The following is a 24,084-nucleotide window of genomic DNA, read 5'->3' on the forward strand; positions in this document are numbered from 1 at the left end:
TGCTACTCACACACTCTTTTTTTTTTCCTGACAGAACAATAGAAACGCCAGAGCCAATCTTAAGCCATATATGGTTTCATGAGCTGAGCTGTCTAGGTGGTGATTGGGTGACTATGTATCGACTGTTGTTGCACAGGGTACCGTAAATGAACTCTTTTAACCTTTTAAAGCTTATTACGGGAATTGGTGACGCTTCTAAAAATAGAAAGATCCCAGTAACTGTGAAATGACAGCAGGGGTCTGTCCAAATCACAATTGCTGGCAAAAGAATCTGAACTAAACATCTGTCAGCAAGTACATTCAGTTTTCTGATAACATCTTGTTTTTGTGATGCACTTGAAAGCTTTCTTTCTAGTTGTTATTATTATTATTGAGGATGATGATGCCAATAATAACAACAATAATACTCTTATTTGATCATTTTTGTTGTCATTGCTTTACATTTACTGCCATGAATGTTTATAAACTTGTGATGATATAGGATCCTTGTCTGATAATCATCTACATGTTTGTAAACTATGTGTGCCAATGGGTCATATACAGGAAGTAAAGCCCTGTGACATCACATCATTGCTTTTTTGCTGATACATCACTGGGTGTATATACACATTTATAGTGTGTATATACACTCACTGGCCACTTTAATAGGTATAGATATATACAGGTTGTGTTGACCATGTCTACACACATTGGCATGTTTATTTGCATTAATAAGCAGTTGAACACATGCTGGTCGTGTTTGGTTTTTTTGTAGAGCATCCAAAGCCGTGTTTGTTAGGTTAACACAGGGGTCTCTAACCTCCAGGCCCAGAGTCACCTCAGATCAGCTCCATCAAAATGGAGGAAAAAACAGAGCCTTGTGTTTTCTTTGTATGTAAGCCTTACATGGGGTATGAGGTTTCCTGTGGATTTGTTCTATAAACAAAAACATAGCAGCTGAAATTTCCTCTGAACTTCCAGAACTTCCTTCTTTCCCTTTCACATTGTTTCCAGCATCGTTGATCTCACCATCTCACTTTCACCACGTCAACTGTTGTCAGTATTATTTAGCTTTTGCTCTGTTTAGGAAACGGCAGCTGTGCTGTCTGGAAGTTCTGCTCTTCATGCATCACTGTACAAAAAAGTGTTTTAGTGAGGGGAAATGTGGGTGCTGCCTCGGGCTCGGTGGTGCTACGGGGCGTTGTCAGTGGGGGGAAGTGGGCCTCCTTCCTTCTCCTTCTGGGATGAATATGCAGCTAATGCAGAGATGTTTGGGCTCTCAGCCTATCAGAGTTCATGCACAAGCCATACCTGACAATACAATATGATGCCTCCAGACATCCAGACAAGATAAAAGTTATGAGTAGGGATGGGTATCGTTTAGGTTTTATCCGATACCGGTGCCAAATCGGTACTTTTGAAACGGTGCCGGTGCTCAAACGGTGCTCAAACCGGTGCTTAAAGAATGGAGAACACAAAATTGGTCCAAAAACCTCTCATGTTCAGCTGGTTTTATGTAAAAAGATAACAATGTTAGACTTTTCTGCAGCTATGGGGCATATATGGTATCACTCTTAGCTGGAAGCAGTGCTTAAACAATGGAAAAAACACAAACTTTGTCCAAAAACCTCTCATGTTTAGCTGTTTCCCTCTTTTTCTTTGGTCATTTTAGCCTTTTTGGCCAGGGTGAAGGGAGTATCTGCCATCAAACAAGAAGACAGCCGCATGTAGCTATGATGATGTTTGCTAGTTCACCTTACATGCATTAATGTAATAACGTGGTTAGCCTACTCAACGTAAATTACACACGAACAACAGAGAAGAACGGCTGCTGCTGCCATCAAATACGGTGCATTTCTCGGCTTTTAAAAAAAACCCGCTATGCGTCGCCAGGTGTTTCATCGGATTCGAGGTGTTACTTCCTTTGACAGTATCACAGTATCAGCTTAAAGCACTTGTTGCAGGCTGCTAAATTTGCATATTTTGCTGTGAAGTACAGCCAGACTTTTGACCGCTTCGCCTTGGGTATTTCTAATCTGTTGCTCTGCTCTAACAGAACGTACGTACCTGGCCCCGCCTACTATCCTCGGAAACGTAAAATGATTGGCTAGAAGTGTATCACAGCTCAGGAAAAAAAAGCACCGAAATAAAGCACCGAAATGTGCGCTGCTTTTCGGTCTGGTTACTACCGTTTATGTCAGAACCGGTGCCATCATGGCACCGGACACCCATCCCTAGTTATGAGTCTAAAGGGTGGAGGACTTTTCTTCTGAGTCCTTAAATGTTTATTTCTTACAGAAAGACAAAAGCCAGTGTTTTTATTAACCATTCATCCATATTTTATGCATGTTTGTTGAGACACTGACTGACTTTTCTTAAGAAGTCTGTTTTATCTGTTTGATAAAAGGTTTATTAAATGGAAGATTTTTTTAATCTACTTCTATATACACTAAAAAAGGGGAATAATCTTTCTTCAGTATATGTCATTACCGTATGTAGTGGTTTTACTGGCCCATTTGGGAATATAAAAGGAAGCAAATTAAGTTTGACACCCCAGTTTGAGGGCCTATCGCTGGAATAAGCTGCAGCTTACCCTGCAAGCCTGAGCTGGACAAGCAGTTAAGTGGATAGATGGATGGTGTAGTTTGTGGAAGAATAGGTTCCAGTGGGGGGGATTTTGGAGAGCTGGCACTTTAGGTGCTTTGCGCTTCTTCTCCAGCGCTCCTGGACTCTTTCTGTCCTGCATGGTGTCCACTCTCACTGGTTTGCACTGTGGCAATTCAGGGATGGAAGGAGGGTCTAGATGTGTAGCATCCACCTGAACACAAGAGCTGAGATTTCTCAGAAAAACATTACGGCGTGATTATTTGCTTACTTGACTTGATTTGATTGACTTGATTATTTTGCTCTTCCTGTCCCTTTTCCCAGAGCTCTGGTTTCTTCCGCCACCACAAGAATTAATTAGCTCATCAACCAGCTCTCTCTCACACACGGGATCTGAATTTTAGTATTTAGCCCTATTTAATCCTTCCAAGTTGAATTAACCTCATCTGCATCATCTTCAGTCACCACAGCGTGATTTACCACCAAAGGGTTTCTCAGAAGTCGAGCCTTGTGAGTTGATGTGTCCATGTATGGCAAACAATGCATGTGTAAAATTTCCAGTAAGATTCAGTAGGTTTACTGTAGGTCAGACCACAAAACCATTCAGACCACAAGCTGGTTGAAAGGTAAGGCTTCTGGGAACCGTTCTTAGCACCTTCACCTCTTTGTTGTTTTCTTTGAACCCTCCTGAGTTGCTTTCATTTCAGTTTAAGAATCATTTGGACTTTTGAAATTCAAGGGGTCGAGGGCTTGATGAACAGCTTAAAATAACATCCATAACATCCACCCAGCAGAAAGTTGCACTGCTATGAAATTATTCACTCACATTTTTCACTAAGTCAGGAGGAGTTTAAGTCATGAGATTAAGCTGCACAAAAAGTTACTAATACTATGAATAACAGAGAGAGTGTATAAACATTTGTGGCGTGACTGGTTTCCCAGAAAACAAAGAGGAAGTAATGACAAACAGAAGGAGCCTTGGTGATGCAATTACATTACATTAGAGCACTCTCAGCCTGATAGTAAACAATGGCTCCGAGCACACTGCTCATCACACATAATCAAACACAACAGCTCAGAGGTGAAGCTCTCTGTGTAGGGCACACCATAGATTTGTGCATTAGCATAGATCCTGTCAGGCATCATATGCACAGCAGTTGTGTGCTGCACAGTAGCAGCTTGTATCACATGAAACAGTCTGATTTCCCAGATGGGGCACCACTTACATCAAAGTCAGTCATGTGAGTTTTTGCTCACATTTTGCTGCCACACTTACACCCTAATCAAAAACAAAAGCCAAAGGAGAACTCTTTGTACTTGCACTGTACCACATGTATGACTCTCTTGGCTTAAACTTTAATGTATAGATTCATAAAATTACAGAAAACTCACTGGCAATTTGATCCTGTAATTTTAAAACAGTAAATAGTGACCAAATGTTTTCTGTTACTAACAATTAAAAAACAAATTCTGCCATTTAATGTTTTGTTTTTTGTTTTATTTCTTTAACTCGCACAGTGAGTCAATGTGACTGAACTATAGAGTAACCCCAGTGTAGACGTCAGACATCAGTCTGGGTGATGATTGGGTGATTGCATAAAATCTGTTGTAAGTAAGGTGAAGAGGGTGTGATGTGTCTCAACCAGTGGGGCATAAACAGGAAGTAATCGTCTGTCGCACATGAGCAGATCAGTACTTTCCAGGTTTTATATTCACACAATTATGTTGTGTGGGTAGTATACAGCCACAGGTCATGCTGCTTTCTCTCTGTTTGTTCATCAAACGTCTGAATCTGCCACGCACCAACACAGACTCAACACCTGACTGAAAAGCAAACTGTAAAGATGTAATGTGATGTTAATCCAGTGACTCAAAATGATTCATGCTGTTTAACTTTGAATATCACAAAGAATATCAAGTTTCTCATAGTAAGCAGACAAGTATGAAAACAAAAGATTTTTATTTTTGTTAAAGAAGGTTAACACAAAAATGCTGGATTCGAGGACCAGACATGATGAATGTCACTGCATTCACTGATTGAACTGCTTGAAGTTTTTCAAAAGGAAAAATGTTTATTCATGGGTAAAGATGGATTTTCTTCTTGTCTGCAGGTAAATCAGCAGTACAATAGAAGTAAAGCTTTTTGCTTTTTAGTATAATTTTGATGATAGTGATCGCTTATATTTTCTGCTCACGATTCCCTCCAAGAGCAGCCAATACTGTTCTGTGAAATCACACTCTGGACTCGGAGAATTTGTCCTGAGGTTTGAAAATCCTGGTCCTTCTGTGGGGGCTGGGAAAGTTTCCAAATTGTGTAACACTTTTCACATCTTCACCTCATATACTTCTTTGACTTGCCACTAATTGACTGGCAGCCATTCACTAACCATTGATTTAGGAATCATTTCTACAGCAACTGCCATCAACCATCAGCAACCACTCACCAGCAGTTTAACAGGGACTACAGATTATTCCTTAGTGGTTGACAGATGGTTGCAGACTGCTTTCTAGGCCTGCATTTGGGGCCTTGGCTTTTGTTTGATGAAATTATGCTTGACTGACTCTTTTAGCATCCATTTAGCATTTCATTATGTTTTGTGAGATACTTTTGTTTGGTGGTAGAAAATTAAACAGCGAGAGTCAAACGTAGTCCAACCAGGAGCACAGCTGCAGAACCTGCAAAACAGTCATATTAGAAAGAAACTGTACACATAATGTACATGGGCACTATGTAGATAGAGGTACATCTAAATTAATTCCAGTATCATAAGCTTTGTAATCCCAAACCCCAAAATAAATGCAAGCTAGAACCTAAATAAGGACATGTCCCAAATGTCCCCTGGCAATGTCACAGAATAAAGGTCTAATTATTATTATAATTGTAATTAAAATATTAATTAATTCATTATTAAAGTTTTTAAATCAAAAAATAAATATAAGTAATTAACACATTTTAAAAACATAAATAAAGTTAAAGTTATTTGAAGAAAGTTTAAATTCTTGCAACCGGAAGTTTGAACTGAACAGTCCGCCAACCCATTAAGGTCGACTGTTCCCTGTCGCCTGTTAAACACCTGCACGCGGGAGTGAAGGAAGGAAGTAGGGCGGGAGGTGAGAGCTTCAGCGGGTGAGTTTGGTTTGATATTAAAGCCGTTAAATTTAGTTGTTTTAAAAAATAAAAATAAAAAAATCCGTTACTGAGTCTCTCAGACGGGCAGCGTACCGCTCTCATCCGCTCCTCTGGTTCTCGGCGTCCGCTCGGGGGTCTCGGTGTTGCTCGAACGGGTAGCGGACTTGGCAGCTAAGTGTGTTAATAGCTAATGTTAGCTTTAAGCCATGTAATAAACTAAGCTTTTATGAATCAGCTACTATTATTTATGGGAACTATTTTTAAGTAATATTAAAAAAGTTCTCTTTACTACCTTAAATACACCCGAGGTGTAGTAATCATGAAGTGTCAGAAATGTTTGCCTGCCATCCGCGATAGCTACAAACATCATTGATTCAGACTTACAGAAGTCATAATTTAGTTTTATTTAATTTTGTTGGTGGTATTCGCTGTGTGAAATTTTATTATGTAATGCAGTCATATTCTAAGGTTGAAATATTTTAGCGTTTTCGGTATTTGGTCTTTAAATTGAAAGTGATTGACTCAGTGTAAATGAGCCTTATTACCTTAATGGGTCAAAATAAGTCCTTTGCCACAAGTGAGTACACACGTTGTTATTTTTGTTTGTTTTTTGGCAGGTTATCGTTTTGATTTTATTGTATTAATACTGGTAATTGTTATATTTATGAAGGTAGAGCTAGTTTTTTTTTTTTAAATATTGCTATTAATACAATTCAAATGGGGAGTAAAATATCTGCATAGTTGTGGTTTGACCAAATTGTATGTGAAAAGACTGAATGAGATGATTTGATGTGACTTTGATTTCTCAGTGTGGGCCTTGGTAGAGCTTTCCCTCTACACCAGGGGTGGGGAACTTCAGACCTCAATGGCTGGTGTCCTGCAGGTTTTAGATGTGTTCTTGATCCGAAACGGCTGATTCAAATGGGTAAATTACCTCCTTAACATATCTTACCTTCTCCACATGCCCAGTAATGAACAAATCATTGGCTTCAGGTCTGCTGACCCAGGGTGATATTGAAAACCTTGAGGCCTGAAGTTCCCCCACCCCTGCTCCACACCAATAGTGTTTCCATTTTTTTGTTTTTTGTTTTTTGTTTGCACATAAATTTAAAAAATATGATCTCAATAATAATCTAAATGGTAAATGGCCTGTATTTATATAGCGCTTTACTAGTCCCTAAGGACTCCAAAGCTCTATACACATCCAGTCATCCACCCATTCACAGACTAATCTAAGAGCTCACTAATGGCATTTGTGGCTAGGACTTGTTAAGCTCTCCAAAGGATGACTGGAGCTTCATGTGTCTTGCTCAGTATTCAATAAGCATGGATTAAATATGAATCAGGGCAGAGTATGATGATGTCTGCATTAACATAGAGCCAAAGTTTTTTTTTTTTTTTTTTTTTAAACAAAACAAAATAAAAATGCTAATTCATAAACTAAAACTTAAGTCTGAATCTTTTTGGTAACTTTAAATGCATGTTCAGTAACTCAGTTTGGGAAATCCTGAAATATCATCATCCAGATTCAGTGGGAAAAGCTTTTAATCACTTATCCAAATGGCGACTTCAGTCTCAGCTGACTGCAGGTTTCCTCAAGCTTATAAACGGTACAGCTGTATACTGACATGCCTGCAGTCAGCTGAGACTGAGGAAGTTACTTGGATGAGTGATGAAATATTTCTCCCCCTGGAAAGGCTGCATCCAGATGAACAGAATAAACTTGCTGAGTTTCTAAAAACCTAGAACTTACAAAAAAAGAGGAAAAAATGAAAGAAATTTCCATGGAACAGTGTAATCTTTATTTTCTGTGCTTTTCAACATGCGCCCTTGACTTGATGTAAACACAGAGGCGTACATTTTTTCTCTTCCCTTAAACTGAAGGAATAGGAATCCAGGACACATTCATCACGAGCACAGAAAAGGACATGGCGCAAAGAATCCACAGTGAGTCTTGGGGAAATGCTGTTGACACGCAGGAGTTCATATTCTTCCAAGAGTTGTATAGTGTTGCCCATTAATGCATTAAGGAGAAAAAAAAAAAGATGTTAATCTGATATAAACTTCTGTTTGAACAATTATTTAATGACTAAAAAAAAGAAAATGGTGCTTTTCCCGTTCTTTTTCCAATAGACCTAGATGACAAATATCCCACAAATATATTCAGAAGACTCAGTCCACCCATATTTGACCAGTTGAAACCTTTTTCTGTCTGTCCAGGGATCATCAGTTGTGACCAAAAAGCTGATGTGCACCAGTTGAGACGGCTTTCTAAGCCATTTATTAATTTTAAGATTAAGATCATTAACAACGGCACAAATAAAAGAAAACTGCATGAATCCAGTCCTGACGACTGTTATGTGACCCCATTAAAAAAGCCCTTTGATCCAAAGGCTTTGTCCCCTGACCTGGGGTGTTTTGTGGAATGTTACAGCACTCCTGTGAAACAGGAATTGGCATCCCCTTTTTCCACATTGAATCCTGAACTGACAGCTAAGACGCAAGATGTTGGGAGTGAAATAAAAGAAAGTGTGAGCTCTCAGCTGCTCTCAAAAGATGCAAAATATGGGCCTTCCACAGAAAGAGGAGGATCTCTCGAAAAAGAGACCAAAGCACAAGATCTGATGCATGAGAGGGTTTTAAATCCTTCACCGACATTTGACTGTGACGTGGATGACATCTTGTGTCTCAATCCCGATAGCCCTTTAAGATTTTTCGAAGATGAAGACGGCTACATGAGTCGCAATTGCCAAATCTTTCAAGATGGGCTGTTTCCCGTTGCTGGACTCACTGTGGCAGAAGAACCAGCAGATGAGGTGAAGAGGGAAATGTGTCTCAGTGTAAAAGACGTGGAAGAGGATAAAGGCTATATATCGCTTTCGTTTATCAATGAAAATAAAGAGGCCGAGTTGGTGAACTCCAAACAGCTTACAACTAACTCAGCCAAGGGTGACTATCATCCCCAAACTTCATCTGACCCACGGGTACATGAACAAACTGCAACCTCTGGATGCCTTACCGTCACAGTAGACAACCTGATCCCAAGTAGTTGCGAACCTCTCTTGGAGCACGTGAACACTAATTGTTTGGAAAGTTGTAAATTGGAGGGGGTGTGGGATATCGGTCCTCCAATATTTGAATCCTCTATGTGCCACAGCGAAACGGACAAATTGAAAGCAGAGCAGAGCTGTCAGGTGTTGGAGGAGGTGCAGGAAAATGTGACTGAGCCTGTCCAAAGCACACTGAAGAAAGAAGACACTGCTGTGGAAACCAGCTATGAAGCCACTCTTCCCCTCAAAGTACAGGTATGTTACCTCAGCCTTTATCTTATTTGCCTGGATTACTTTTTAAATATAAATATCAACTGTAATATTGGGGATCACTTACGTAAATCTTGGACATTACACAAATTGCCCTTTTGACTTTTTTTTTCTCAGGTTAAATCCAAAGTACAGAACTCAAACAGAAGCACCCCGGACAGCAGTGTTGTTTCTGTCCCAAAGACGGAGGCGACAAAGCCCATCAGAACCCTTCAGCCTGGCAAGAGCGCCTCTCAGAGGTATTGTAGTAATCACTGCCACCACTAGAGGGAGCTATGTTACTGTAACTCACACGTTTTCTTTTTTTTTTTTTCATGGCTTTGTGATGTCAAGGTTGTCTGTATCTGCCTTATTGTTTTTTGTTTTGTTTTTTTCTTGCAGCTTAATGTATCTTTTCTTAGCTGAGCAGGCTTTGTGTTTATAGTTTCATACTTTCATGATTGACATGATTAGATTGAACTTGGTGTTTTTATTTTCCTTTAGATCCATGGTCTTCGGCAGTGAATTGCAGTGGGAGCAGGAAAAGGAGCTCTATGTGCATTCAGTTGTCAGTCATATGTATGAGAATCCAGGAGTCAGTAATGGTAAGAAGCTGACCTAGTGTCTGCGCAAAGAGAATGGAGCACTCTGATATCTAAATTATCAGGCCTTTCTCCTGTTTACTGTTTTGTTATGCATTCCTTTTTAAAATATCCATTAATTTACACATTATATAGATTTATTAGAACATGATTTTGAGAAGGAACACCAGAGAACAGTTTTTAAATTTCAGCACGATACAGCTTATTTTTTACATTTTAAGCTCTGTCTACAGTACTGTGGAGGAGTGTAGTATAGACATTTTAAAACAAACAAATGAAACAAACTAAAAATACTTAAACTATGCAGGGTAAAGACATTTGTTTCCTCCAGGTGTCACAACTGAGCTCCGGAGTTTGATGAGCTGTGTATCAGCAGGCGTGAAAAGCAGCGAGTGGCAGCATCCCTCTGACCTCACCCGCAGGTACATCGCGCTCTCTGCAGTTCTTTATAACTATGTTGAAGTCTCACTTTCAAGCAATCATTTGGCAGATCTGAGGAATGATGCAAAGCAAGATTAATGGGTTAACTAGATGTTTCATGCAGGTTCAGTGTTATGAAGGTGGCTTTTCTTCCTGGTTGGATGAGCATAGTAAATTATGCTGAATGGATACACTTGTCAGGAGCAGGTTATGTTTACTTGCATGCTGGGGCAGCAGGTTGAAGGGTTCCAACAGGGTCCATAAACTGATCTGCAAGGGCAGTAAAACTGTGGGGATGGAGCTAGACTTTGAGTCAAAGTTGAGGACAATGCTGGACACTTCCTCCAACCCACTCAATGACGTGCTGGCCAGTCACATGAGCAGGTTTGGTGAGAGTCTGAGAATACCTAAATGCACAACTGAACAACACAGGAAATCATTCCTGCCTGTGGCTGCCTCATGGTACAATCCCTCAATGTAAAGCACAAGTTCAATTCACTTATTTTTTACAGTGCCAGATCACAAGAACAGTCATCTCAAGGCACTTTATATTGTAAATTAAAATTTGTATTGTTTTGTAGTCCCTTCAATAATACAACAGAGAACAAAAAAAGTTAAAAACCTCCAGCAACTACACACTGCAGTAGTTGCACACCTGTACTATCTGCACATCCTCTGCAGAGGGGAAAAATAAAGTACAGTAAGAGGGCACCTCAGTGTCAACCCTGTATATTTAACTTGTGTGATATACTCGGATGTTTTTAATTAAAGCTATTTTCTGCCTAAACACACAGCGCTGCTGCTGCAGGAATTTGCATGTGTTCAGTTGGTGATGCAAAAAACTCATGTTTTTGTACTTTATCCCAGGTTAACTCAGTTTAAAGTTTCATAGGTTTAATTTCTGTCGAAATAAGCAGCAGCACTTAAAGTAACTTTATTAAGTCATGAAGTATTACCCTCATCTTATTTATAGCAACAGTTATCGCCTGTGGGAGACATTTATTGTCTTGTTTTTAATAATTAATGTTATTTATGAGATTTATGTGTGGCATATTTGCCTGTTGATTTTATTCATTCTTTTTATTTAATTTTTATCATTATTTTGTGTTATAAGAACTTACTAAAGACTCCATGGTTAAAAGACCAGCATGTAGTGGAGCGCCGGGAGCAGACTGCCTCCGACAACAGAATGCTGATAATCACTGCCATGACACCCATTTTGTTGATGTTGAACTTCATAGTTACGCCGTCTTCTGCCCTTATTTTCAGAAATTACTGGAGACACTTTGGGCCAGCAGCAGCACTGATGACCCTGGATGAATGGCAGGCCAAGAACTGTCTGATGCACAAGCGCTTCGATAAGATACCAAAGATCTTTGAAAGGAGTCCGTGTCCGTAAACTCAGCTTTGTGGTTTATAGACGCGTCAGGAAAAACTACACTTTCAAGACATATTTGTGTATATGTATATATTTGAGTATTTAGGTTTTCTTTCTGGCTTTTTGATTTACTTTTCTTTCAAATGCATGCACGTTCCTCCTAATTTAAAAACTTATGCATGTTTTCAGTGATTTTGTTTTGTGAAAGTCTGAATCACTGAAGAATGTCTTAAACTTGAATTACTGACTTGGATTTTTGGATTTTAGGTATTTGCTACTTCATATTTGTCTCATGTTTACTCTGCATATGGTTAGTTTTTACTCCTTTGCTGTAAAAGCCTGATGGGAGCACCCGAGTGTGTGAATGTGAAAACTCGAGGTGATGTCGGATTTTCAAATTTATACCACAGGTTAATTTACTAAAACTCTCAGGTGACGTTGAATCTCACTGACCTCGGGGACAGAGGTGAAGTTTTCTTAATCTTTTGGAAAATTCAAATAGAGAAAGAAGTCCTCTAAGATTTTCAAAAGCATACCATTGGTGGATCTACTAGGAGGCTGGGGTTGGCACTCGTGGCTGCCAGTGTTTTACATGTGTTCCTGTTAATCGGTCTCCTCTCTGGGGTTGTAACGCAGCAGACAACAGACTTCCAATCCAATAACAATGAGACTCAATTTCTATCTTTGCTCTTTGTTTTTGGACCTTTTGTTTTTGTGCGTCTTTTATTGCACTTAATTTTTACTTTACAGTAGCGATGATTTGTTACTATGTCAGTTTTACTTACGAAGTAACAAAGAAGCATCTGCACTTTCTAGGTACTGTTCTTTGAAATATTTACTCAGCGTTGGTGTAAATATTTAAAGATTTTGCTCAGTAACTAAAAATTATGAACATGGTTATATTGTTGCATTAAACGTTCTTTTTCCATGGCTGATTCTTACTGTCGTCTTTGGCCATTTATTTAAAAAAAATATAATAATCATAATCAGACAAATTTAAATACAGTCCAGTGTCAGGACTCTAATTGTATTTTTCCCCCATATATTTTTAATTAAAAAGTTGTGTTTTACAATACAAACATACATTTGAACACCCTCACATTCACACACCCATCCATACATCAAACCTGCCTACATCATATTCAAATGTACAAATAAGCATAGTTCTCACAGTAATACGAGGAATTTGGGTAAACAAGGTTCTCCCCTCTTTTCCTTCTTTCTCATAAACATCCTTCACCTCCCTAAAATATCCATATATGGCTTCCACATATTCACAAAGTGCCACTGTTTGCCCATGGCAGTATATGTTAGTCTTTCCAGGCCTAGAGAGTATTTCCTTCTTCCAGAGTCCCATGGAGGGAGCATCCATACTCCCCCAACAGTGCAATGGCTTTTGTGGCTTGAAGTAGTCCATAGTCCAGTAATTTTGTCGGTTTTTTTTCGGTTGTTTAAATTCCCTTGGATATATTCCAAGTACACAGAGTTTACCCTTGAAAGGGATTTTTACCTTAAACACTTCAGACAGACATTTGATATCTTTCCAAAATTCCTGGATTTTAGGACATTCCCATAGACAAAGGAGAAGAGTTCCTTTTTCAACTAAACATTTAGTAAAGATGTCTGGAATATCATTGGACACATGATGGAACTTGGCGGGTGTTATATAGGTTCTCGTGAGCCCTTTATATTGCAGGAGTTTAAAGTGTGTGTTTATTGTTTGTTTTTGTGCTTTTAAGCAAGCCTGGTTCTAGTCATTTTCATCCGTCCTCCTGGATCTTAGGTCTCCAAGCATCCAGGTTATCTGCTGCTGAGTCTGTGGAGGAAAGCATCAATAAATGATATATATATATTATCTATATATATTATCAATAAATGATAATATATATAGAGAGGAAACCTTTCCCTTTTGTATTCTTAAAGCATGCCTCTTCTGTTTTTGTTAATGGTGGAAGTTCAGCAATCTTTTGCAGTTTTGATGACAAATAATTTTTCAATTGTAAATATTTAAAAAAGTGCTTTGGGCGTATTATTAAATACTTCTTACATAACTGATCAAATGTGAGCAACCTGCTATCTGCATATAAGTCTAACTTTTTGAATTCCTTTATTTTTCCATATTTTAAATCCTCCATTTTTACCAGGAGTAAATGTTTCATTTCCCCTAATAGGGGTGAATTGCAAAAGCGATGGAGGATCATCCACATGTTTATGTGCTGCATGCCAAATTATAATTGTATTTTTCAAGAAAGGGTTCTTTGTATTCTTTTTTTAACGTCTTAGTGTCTGAAGGATGTAGAAAAGTGTGTAAGGGAAGATCTGAAACAGATTCTTGCTCAATGTCAACCCAGGCTGGGAGGTGTTGTTGGGCAAAAATAATTGGTGGCTGATGTTAGTTGGGCACGGAAACTCTAACCAATGGTTTAGCGTTTCCGTGACCTTTTCTACAAGGGGAACATAATTTGAGGTTCTTTGATATACCTTTATTAGTCCCACAAGGGGATGTCCTTGAGGCTTGAGGTGATCCTAGTGCCTAAATATTTAAAGCCTGCTTTAGTTGTTTTAAATGGCCACAACAGGCCTTCTTCTTTCTTCCTCATTAAGAAACATTAACTCTGATTTAGAATTTTTAATTTTGTATCCTGAAAATTCTCCATTTTTTTTAATCAACGTTACTAAATTAGGGATACTATCTTTCAGATTAGTCAAAAAATATAATATTATCTGCAAATAAAGAAATTAAATGGTCTCTTCCTCCTCCTCCTGATAAATGATATTCCTGTATTTGCTCTCACAGCGATGGCCAGAGGTTCTATTGCGAACACAAAATGAATTGGTGACAGAGGGCAGCCCTACCTGGTTGACTGCTGTAGATTAAAGGGTTTTGATATTTTATTATTAGTTAAAACTTGTGCTTTCGGGTTTGTATACAATAACCGGATCCATTTCAGAAATGTTTCACCCAGTCCATATTTGTGGAGCACCTGTAAGAGATGGTTGCATGGATCCAGTGATAACAGCACAGTGTCTTACTATTGTTTTTCTCATAAAGTACATTATGTTATTATAGCCTTGTCTCGTTTTAACAAAACCTTGTTGACCATCTATTATCAAATTAGGCACACATTCATCTGGTCTCCCAGAGAGTGCTTTACACAAAATCTTTGTATCACATCCCATAAGACCAATTCCCCTATAAGAGGAGCATTCAGTCGGAGGCTTATTTGGCTTCAATAAAAGGGACTCTAATTATATTTAAATCCAGAATATACACTTACAGTTATAAAATTAAGCATCAGTTGATCAGTTGGAGCTTTCCTCAGATCCTCCCCCCCCGCAGAAAGAATCTGATTTGTACCAGTAGATGTAAATTATAATAGTAGTTAAAATTGCTTCCATCATTTTTGATAATTTGCACTGGTTCATCATTTAAAATAGTTTTTTTTAGGGGTTATAATTTTGCTTTTCCTTTTTCCTTTTTCACATGCAGCTTTGTATTGGGTGGTTGAGATTTATCGATCCATAATGGTGCACTCTCGCTTAAAATATTCATATAACACTAATTGAATAGAATAAATCAGTCTGCAGGTTTTGCCCCTGCACATTAATTTTTAATTTTTAGAGACGGTGACAGTGACATACTAAGAAAAAGGATATTGTGTATAAAGTGAGAAATTTAGTTAATTTCTTCAGTGAATTTGCTATTTTGCAACAACAATTATCTCAAGGTGCTTTATATTGAAAAGTAGAGCTCTTATAGTTCTTGACTGAGGATGATTACAACGAAGGTATTGCACACAATCATCTAATAAGTGATATTGTATCCATCCCTGGAGGAGGAGCTGGCCTGGGAAGAATTTGACATCTAGATGAACTTGAGGCTTCCCCAGTTTACAGACCTATTACCTGAACAAAGTCAACCTGGGGCATGAATGCACCGTGTTGCACACGGGAATTATATGAAGTATTCACCCTCATTCTGATGACTTTGTGTTTTGCATATTTGTCATTTGTTTCACATCATAAAAGTTTAGGTAATACAAGTAAATACAAGTAAATTATTTCATTTATGAAAGGAAAAGGTTATCCAAAAAAGTATTAAATTGGAGATAATACATTTTTATTATCAATATTTAAGATTATTAGTTGATTTGCAGATGATCCCTGGATTTATCGATAAAGCCAGATGACACATCAATTAAAATAAAGTCAATAAAAGGGCAGTGACATTTAACATGTAAACCGTAACCTTACTCCAGTGTGTGGGCCTAAACTGAAGAGACACAAATAACTATATAGACTAATCTTTTTAAATGTACTTTAAGCCTCTGGCCAATCAGAAGCGTTAGCACAGATGTAAACAACATGTGAGCGTTTCATGTCAGTTTGTTCACCTCAAGTTTGAGCTTTGCGGTGTCGCCTGCTCATTTAACCTTTATGTGCGTCGTGTGTTTAAACACCTGTGCGCGCTACCGAGAGAGGAAATCGTCTGCGTGTCTAGCAGATTAATTTCCAAGAAAGAGGTGAGTTTTATTTCATGTTATTTGTGTGGTCTTATAGCTGTAGCATATCCAAAATATCGATGAAGGTAACAAGCTAAAAGCTAATGTTAGCCCTGAGCGTGCGCAAGGACGTGTGTTTTTGAGGACCGAGCAGGTGCGAAGTAAGTTAGGTAATATAAAAAATAACGCGGGGCTAGAGTCTCCAGGCCTAAGGCCAACAAAAAGTTTGTCTTTAACCAAGTGCGGAGGAACGTTTGGGCTCAACTAAACTGATTTCGGCTGTTTGGCTAACCATTTGGCTAACTCTAAGCTAATAAACCGAAACGTAAAAAAACTAAAGTGAAATGCACGCAAGTGTTTTTAGTGGTGATATAGTTTGCTTTTGTTTTTTTAGAGAATGTACAAAGTTCCCCAAACCCATAGCATTATATTTAATTTTCAACATAATTTAAGTTACGTTAACTAACAATATAAATGGGAAAATTATTTTTTAATTGGCTCACGCGTTGAACAGCAGGCTGCTGCCCCCCGAAATCGAACTCAAAGACAAAAAAAGATCAAAACAAAACCGCACAGTTCAAATCAGTGACTTGTAATGTAGTGATTGAATTTCTGGATTTACATAAAGAAAAAGTTTTTGTTGTTGTTGATTTAAATGTAAATCCACTTTTTAAAAAATTGGGGGAAGCTCAAACCCTCCCTGGGGTGATATTAGAGTTGTTTGTGCATGTTAGTGTTTGGAGTTTTTGTTAGTTTGGAGATTACTTGAGTTAGGTTAGAGTTGCTTTGCAGTTTTGTATTTTCCTTTTTGCTTTTATTCTACCGTGAATATTTATTTTATTATTATTTTTAATTCCAAAGCTACTTTTGGCTGCTTGCTTATTTACAGGTGGTCGTCAGAGCAGGTAACTCTGCAGGTTTGATCTGCAGCTTTTTACGCCAGAACTCGGGGGGCACAAGCCTGGTGCCTTGTCCTGGGATCAGACCAGGTATCCTGTTAGGTGAATGTGTAAACCATTACACTATGGAGCCACTGGTAAAAACTTTGCATAATAACCTTTAAGAAAAGTTTGAAGATGACACTGTGCTTTGTGTTTGGCTTTGACAGCAACAATAGGTAGCCAAAAGGACAAAGCAGGTGGAGATGGCTCATAAAGTCCTGGGTGAGTAAGTGCAAAATTGATTTTAAAACTCACAGCTTATGGGTTGTGTGGACTGCATGATCTCATAACAACACAACAAGACAAGTGACCTTTGTGTTATTTAAGTTTTACTGTGGGATACGACAGTGTATTGGTTAGTTTGAGCAACTAGGAGGACATTCATGGAGGTTGTGATTAATATTTGTGTTGGTGTTGTGCTGGCTAAATGTTTAAAGTTGGAAAACTTTTGTTATATTGGAGGTTTTTGTTTTCTAAACAAAAATGGGGGAACAAATAAATGGCATAAGGTTTGAGTGGTCAGCCCAGAAATCGCGTGTGCTGGGAAGAAAATAACTGATAATGTTGAATTTTCTTCACCCTCAACAGGTATGGATAAAAAAGCAAGAAATAACGTGATGGTCTGCTGTCTGAAACCACCCATATGCGAAAGTTTGAAACCTCTTTCCATGTATTCAAGGATGACCTGTAACAGAAAGGCTGATCTGCAGCAATCGAGAAGGTTTTCTACATTTAATCATTTAGAAATTGAGGTCCGTAATAACTGGATAAATAAAAGGAAACCGTACTATTCCAGTCCTGATGAAGGGTATGTTAGTCCGTTAAAAAAGCCCCTTAGTCCACAGGCTTTGTCCCCTGATCTCGAGTGTTTTACGGACTATTACAGCCCTTTTGTGAGACAGCAATCAACATTGTCTTATCCTGAACCTTTACCTAAAAAGCAAAATGTTGGGAGTGCAGTAAAACAGCCTGTGAACTCTTGGCTACACTCGGAGCACATCAAGCAGTGTGGATCCTCCACAGATCCAGGAGGTGAAGAGGAGATCGTACAAAAACATATTACATCTGAGAATATCCTTTTAAAATTTTCCCCTGTGTTTGACTATGATGTAAATACAATATGTTACCTCAATCCCATTAATACCTGCACTGCAGCAGGTAATTTGGATCCTGCAGAAAGCTGCACAGCTCCACATTGCAACACGTTTCCAGAGAAACAATTTCCTGCTGTTCCTGCTGTTCAACACTTAGAAGAGATGGAAAGAAGAGTTGGACGAGAGAGTTTGGGAGTCAGTGATGATAGAGGCTATGTATCTCTCTCCTCCATAAATGACCATAAAGGAGATGGGTTATTGAACTCTAAACAGCTCACTGGTAACTCAAATCCCCATCTCAGGGTGGTTGAGAATGGCTGTCATCCTCAAAGATCACCCAAGCCACAATATAATAAACAAACTGTGACCTCTGGAGGCTTTACTGTTGCAGTGGACGACTTGAGTCCTGCTGTCAGTGGGCCTTTCATGGAGCTGATGACCTCCGTTGTGGAGAGTTTAGAAGGTGAGACTGAGGGGGTGTGGGATATCGGTCCTCCCACGCTTGAATCCTCTCCGTATGGCAAAGTCAGGCCAAACACTGCTAGTGACAGACGTCTGGCATCAGAGTCATCTGGACACAGTACAGAAGACACCAATCTGGAGGACGCCTGGGAAAATACCTTACCTCTTCAAGTACAGGTACACTTTGCTCCTGTTCTTTACAGCAGTGCTCTGTATATGTTTTCTTTTTTTTTTTTGCAAGAACACACAAGAACATCCAAATAAATCAGACAAAGTTTTGTCCTGACCCAGATAGCAATGAATGTTTGGCCTAATTTTGGCTCCTATCTCAGCCACGGGTCCACCTCACATTGCCCAGTGCCATAACTGAGCCGTAAGAGCCAAAATAGTGCAGAGAATTGGCCCCAATTGTCCCAAATCTCTCTATCAGGAAGCAAATTACTTCAGTGAGTTTGTGATGCTTTTGAACTCCATTCTAATGCAGCATGCTTTACTAGGGACGTGTGCAGTGGTGCATCTCAGACAATTTGGAAGATGTGTGTTAATTGAAATCTTAACAAACAATCAAGTTGGTATCGTAGCCTAAACAGACTTAACCCCATGTAACCTCTTTGTCTGAAAAGCCAGTATTGAATTATAAAATATTGATGCGTCTTCTGGATATGAAAGATGAAGCTTACACAGAAGTGCCTTAAACCTGCCGTCAAGGGGGCGATAGCTGCGACTGTGAAAAAAAGACTGTAAATCAGTCCTCAGCTGTGAACTCTGTTAACACTTTGCTGATCGTTTTATGTCATGTTGAGTAAAACATTAAGTACATTTTGATCATTTTGAGAGGCATAAAAGGCGGGTTATCGAGGGTATGCTCATCGACTGTGGTTTCACTGAGAATCCACCCTTCACTCATCACAACGTGATTCATAATATAAAGTTACCCAAGATGAAAATAATGGTGACGTCATAGCACCTAGGCCCATTTTTGCGGTTTAAAAACAAGGGAAAATGTATATTTTAAGACAAAAGTAACGTCTGTCATTTGTAACACTTGGAAATCATGACCCTCGCTAATCCAGGGGTATGTTAGCTGAACTGAGCAGATTGTGGTGCACTTGGAGGAATATCTCTGCATAAATCCATGTGTTTGCCATGATTGAGCTCTTTACACAGCATATTGTTACCAATCAGTTTGATCACAGTCGTGTTCGAGGGCATTTCTGGAGAGGTAAATGTTGAGCTATAGTGGATCGACACAGATATTTTCTAAGCTGATTGACATTGGCGAGCTCTCCTTTGTCTCACTGAGGGTCTCTCCCTGGTTTGGTGTCAGGGTTTGTTACCCACCTTCCTCTGGTTGTGAGGATAACATTGCAAGGCAGAATACTCCCTTAGGTCAGCATGATTCCTGTGGCCCGTGTAGCCCATCAGCTCTACCTGAATTTTTATTAACTAAAATATATTTGTTTGTGTTTTGTGTCATATTAAGAGTTCAAAGAAAATGCTCTAAAAGTTTTTCTCAAATTAATGATATTTGTAAAGCTAAAAAAACTGTGATAACCCAGCAATCATACACAAATATTCTGTGCTTCCTCAAGGTGAAATCAAAAGTTGTTGTTCCATGCCAGCAAACCACAAAACCAGAGGAAGAGTCGCGTGCTCGGACTGCCAAGTGCTCCGGGACTCAAAGGTACTGTTACCTCTAGGGGGAGCAGTGGGACCACACTAGCCTCGCTCTGGTTTTTAGAGGCGCTCGGCCTGTTCTCTAGAAGCCTCATATTTACAGATTTGTGGGGCCATGTGCTTGTATCTTTTCAGGCCTGTGATCTTCAGCAGGAGGTCAGACTGGGAGAAGAAAAAGAGACTCTATGTCCATTCAGTAATGAGACACATGCAAGAGAAACAAGGAGCACATAATGGTAAGAACCTGTTGTTCTTTTCTCCCATATTTCTTTTCTTCTTCTCCTATTTTAAATATTTATTTTGATGTTTTACCTCAGAGGAAACTGACAGTTAATGTTTTTTACTATGATATTTATGGAAACATGCGTGAAATGGTGGCAGACATCATGGCAATGCCTCCCTGAAATGATTTTTCAGTAGTCCTCTGAGCCTGATTGTAGCTGATGCTTTACGTGTGCTGTGCTGTGAGTATGTGCTCATGAATTCAAGGATAAGGTACAAATTGAAAACATTGTTTCGCTTTCTGACAAAGTAACCTTTAACCTGGATCGGACTTGGCCTGGGCCCCGAATTACGAATCTCCGTCTACATACTCGACATGAATGTCACATCTTTGGTGTTTCACAGATCATGACTTATTCTACAAAAAAACGATCCCTGCGAGTGCCACCTACTCCAGAAATGTTATCAGATGGTTGTTAAAAATCTACGAAGGCTTCAAAAGTAAAAAGTAAAAGGCAACATTCTTGTAAAAAGCACCGGAGATGAATGCTGCAGTACATCGTTAATGTGGTGATGTGATGCACAGAGCAGGAAATGATCTTTTTTTTTTAAATTCTAGTTAATTATTTTATTATTGAGTGCGCTCTCAGTGCTGTTGTTTTCCTCAGCTGATGGCTGTACATTAGAACTGAAACTTTAAGCTGGATCCATTTAAACATTAAATGCTACTCTCATGAAATCGTTTCAGTTTGCCACATAGCGAAGTGAAAGGAATTTGATTGATAGGCCAAGAATATGTGTGCAGGGTTCTGGTAATTGCAGGATGTTGCACTGATGGCTAGTAATGAAAATGCAACAAAGACGTATGTCAGGCAAGCTGATTGGTCAGCCCTTACGAGCCAGAGATGAAGTTTCTACCATTACTGAGTCACATGTGAAGAAAACTAGCTGAAGTAAGGATTATGTTTTCACAGTAAAGGACGCATTTAACATTTACCTCGAGTTTGCGACTAAAATGTAGACGTATGTTGGCTGTAAAAAGTGATTCTGAGATTCAGCCTGAGCAGCTTCACTTTTAGCCGACATGAAAGTTGATGACGCAGCAGCAGCGAGGATGGCGCTGTAGTTGTTTATGGCGGAGCCTCTCTGACTCCACACACAGCGCGCCGAAGAGAAAGAAAACATTTTTCTACAGTTGACAGCAGCCACGGTTGTTTCTGTAATCTATCCAAACCTTTGCAGGTAAAATGCCAGTAAGAGTGCTTTATCAGATCACACGATAAACAAACTTAAAGGTGAAGGAAAGTGATTCTGTTCGCCTCCACACAGAAATAAAAAAACTGTCTTGACCTTTAAGCTTGGTGGCGTTTTTTTTTTTTTTTTTTTTGTGTGTGTAAACTTTGCTGCAGGTCGATTGTCAGCTACTGCATGCAGGGGTCTGTCTTAAATCCAACCAGCATGTAGTGTTACCGGTATGATTTATTTCAAAGCTTTAGTTAGAATAAATAAATCTGTGAAATTATTACTAAGTACTGGGCCACCTACACGTTACACCTACAGGAGCTGCTCGGCCATGGAAACCGATGCCATGGAGCTCGTGGTGCACAGTTTTAGTGCTGATGTTAATGGCAATGGAGTTTTAGAGCTCCACGGCTACTGAGTCCAGAGAGCTTTGGTGACTTTTAATTGATTAAATAAGCAGTTAATGGTACAGAAAGTAATAACTAAGTAATACAGTTACTTTTACTGTAAGTAATGACAGTAAAAGTAATTATTTTATAGATGTAAGTTAACGTGTAAACGTCTCTCACTTGGAAGCTTGTGTTGTGGGGTTTTATTTCCCCCCTCTGTGTCATGACTCTTCCCTTCAGTCACGTATGACCTTCAGTTTTGATGTTCTAACATCTGTGCCTCCTTCAGGTGTCATGTCTGAGCTGCTGAGTGTGCTGAACCGTGTTGCTGGTGAGAAAGCGGGCAAGGATGGGAAACGGTGGCAGCATCCCTCCGACTTCACCCGCCGGTACGCCACCTTTTTTGATTTTTTTTTTTTTTTTTGTGGATTCAGAATAAACGAGTCTGAGTTTTATTTGTCTTTTTGTAAAAAATCAAGTTTAGTTTTAGTTGTCTGGCTTTGTTCAGTCGTCTCAGACTATCTTAGTGAAGTTCATCAAATGCTTCCTGACTGTTTTGTCAGATTTGTCAAAGATTAAATGAAAATATCCTCTAAATTTAGTTTTACCAGCACATAATGTCATGTTTTATATCTAGTTTTAGTTTAGCTTTATTTAAAGTTGTAATAATCTCCATCTGAATCTGCTTAATTTCAGAAATTACCAGAGTCGCTTTGGTACAAAGCCAGAGATGACGCTCCGAGAATGGCAACGCAAGAACTATGGCTCACACGAACGCTTTTCAAAAGTTCCTAAACTGTTTGAAAGATACCACTGTCCTCGACTCTAAAATGTCTGAGCAAGAAACACTGTGTGAAAAAACCCTTTACTGTTATGGTGTAATACGGCCCTTTTCAGACATGCATAACCTCGCTGCTGGCAACATTCAGACGTCATGGAGAGAGGCACAGCACGCACAAGCGCTGCAGTGAAGTGTAGCCACGCTTTAAATATTTAGCTCTCTCCACTGATGTCGATAAGAAGGTGCAGAGTGCTGCTGAGAGAGCTGTACTCCGCCCCTCACACACAAAGAGACCCCTCCTCTCGATAAAAATAATGTTTTAATAACTGAAAAGAAAATATGTACGTGTTATTGGTAATTACTGTATTCATACAAGTGCAGGGCCTCTGGTACAGTGCAGCTGTGTGGATCGGGCAGTGGGGTTACTGAGGAGGAAGGTGTGTGTCTGGAAGGGGCTCGTTTTTCCTTGTGTCAAATATTTGCACTTTTTCTGTTTCTTGGGTGAATTTGTATTTGGTTGCCTGGTTTGTCTGTTTTGTTGTTGCACTTTTGCTTTTTCTTTCTTTCTTTAGATTCTACGTTTGTCTTTTATTTAAAAATTGGTGCATGTTTCAATGTGGTGTGTGCCGATCCAGTACTTGCATCCTTCCAAGTGACATCGGGCCCATCTGTCCTGCTAAATTCTTCACTATCCTACGAGCTGTCACATAATATCCTGCTTGATACGCTAACAAGTTCTTTTTTTCTAGATTGTTGGTTATTTTTAATTAAGTGTTGATTTGTTTTGACGTCTGAAAAGCGTGGCTAATGGCAATTCCACAGTCATCTACAATTTTGAAAACGATGTTCAAGCCTCATCGTCACAGTGAGAAATGCTGATGGCTAACAGATACTCCCAGCCAAGGTATCTATCTGACTGAGAAAGTTGGATCAGTACATCACAGGTTATCAGGGATTTGTCATATTTTGATATGGGGAAGAAGCAGGAAAACTTTTCAGGCACGTGAAATGTCTTTTTAAATGGTTGAAAACTCTGTAATGTGTTGAAACATGTGCTCGCTATCATCAGGATTTGCAAGCAGCTGTTTGCGGCACACTTACTGACGCACTTTTGAGTTTGATATGGAGGCAGGCTGTTATGTCATACCTGCCAGGTCAGTTCACCCACATACCAGCTGTTTCATCTTCGTCCAACATTACCGGTGGTGTAAATGTGTCTGATTGTGTCCTGAATTATAATACTCTCTCTGGGAATAAAACAGTTCTCAGTGCAATTTCTTTTTTCATAATCGTGCCTGTTTATTAGGATTGTGGCCTAAACAAATGTCCTTTGTGCTTTCTTTTAAAGGCATCAGCTGAAAG

The 24,084-nt window shown here is 39.2% G+C and overlaps 2 protein-coding genes across 11 annotated transcripts; both read left to right on the forward strand.

The window, feature by feature from the left end:
• The first annotated feature begins 5,587 nt into the window (after positions 1 to 5,587).
• LOC147306662 (uncharacterized) lies at positions 5,588 to 12,347 on the forward strand. 4 transcript variants are annotated; one of them, XM_086275571.1, is made up of 7 exons: positions 5,588 to 5,710; positions 7,598 to 7,660; positions 7,847 to 9,018; positions 9,151 to 9,272; positions 9,517 to 9,617; positions 9,946 to 10,036; positions 11,304 to 12,347. In XM_086275571.1, exons 2-7 carry the CDS (start codon positions 7,642 to 7,644, stop codon positions 11,431 to 11,433), a joined length of 1,635 nt encoding a protein of 544 aa, XP_086131697.1. In that variant the 5' UTR covers positions 5,588 to 5,710; positions 7,598 to 7,641; the 3' UTR covers positions 11,434 to 12,347. The 4 variants fall into 4 exon arrangements, with proteins under 4 accessions (XP_086131697.1, XP_086131699.1, XP_086131695.1 ...); XM_086275573.1 differs by having other exon boundaries at positions 7,934 to 9,018; XM_086275569.1 differs by lacking the exon at positions 5,588 to 5,710 and adding an exon at positions 6,523 to 6,638.
• A 3,304-nt stretch (positions 12,348 to 15,651) lies between these two features.
• On the forward strand, positions 15,652 to 23,996 carry LOC147306663 (uncharacterized). Of its 7 annotated transcripts, XM_086275403.1 has the most exons (9): positions 15,657 to 15,935; positions 16,804 to 16,903; positions 17,023 to 17,077; positions 17,444 to 17,887; positions 18,011 to 18,588; positions 20,004 to 20,095; positions 20,224 to 20,324; positions 22,231 to 22,330; positions 22,638 to 23,996. In XM_086275403.1, the coding sequence occupies exons 3-9, from the start codon at positions 17,059 to 17,061 to the stop codon at positions 22,768 to 22,770; spliced, it is 1,467 nt and encodes a 488-aa protein (XP_086131529.1). In that variant the 5' UTR covers positions 15,657 to 15,935; positions 16,804 to 16,903; positions 17,023 to 17,058; the 3' UTR covers positions 22,771 to 23,996. The 7 variants fall into 7 exon arrangements, with proteins under 7 accessions (XP_086131524.1, XP_086131527.1, XP_086131523.1 ...); XM_086275402.1 differs by having other exon boundaries at positions 15,658 to 15,935; positions 17,444 to 18,588; XM_086275398.1 differs by lacking the exon at positions 22,638 to 23,996 and having other exon boundaries at positions 15,652 to 15,935; positions 16,804 to 16,915; positions 17,444 to 18,588; positions 22,231 to 22,535.
• The last annotated feature ends 88 nt before the right edge of the window (positions 23,997 to 24,084 follow it).

Source organism: Aulonocara sp. 'chitande type north' Nkhata Bay, linkage group LG19 (assembly GCF_057382095.1).
Source record: "Aulonocara sp. 'chitande type north' Nkhata Bay isolate Kocher_YH1m ecotype deep benthic linkage group LG19, A_spYH_male_GT1.1, whole genome shotgun sequence".
Lineage (NCBI taxonomy): Eukaryota > Metazoa > Chordata > Actinopteri > Cichliformes > Cichlidae > Aulonocara > Aulonocara sp. 'chitande type north' Nkhata Bay.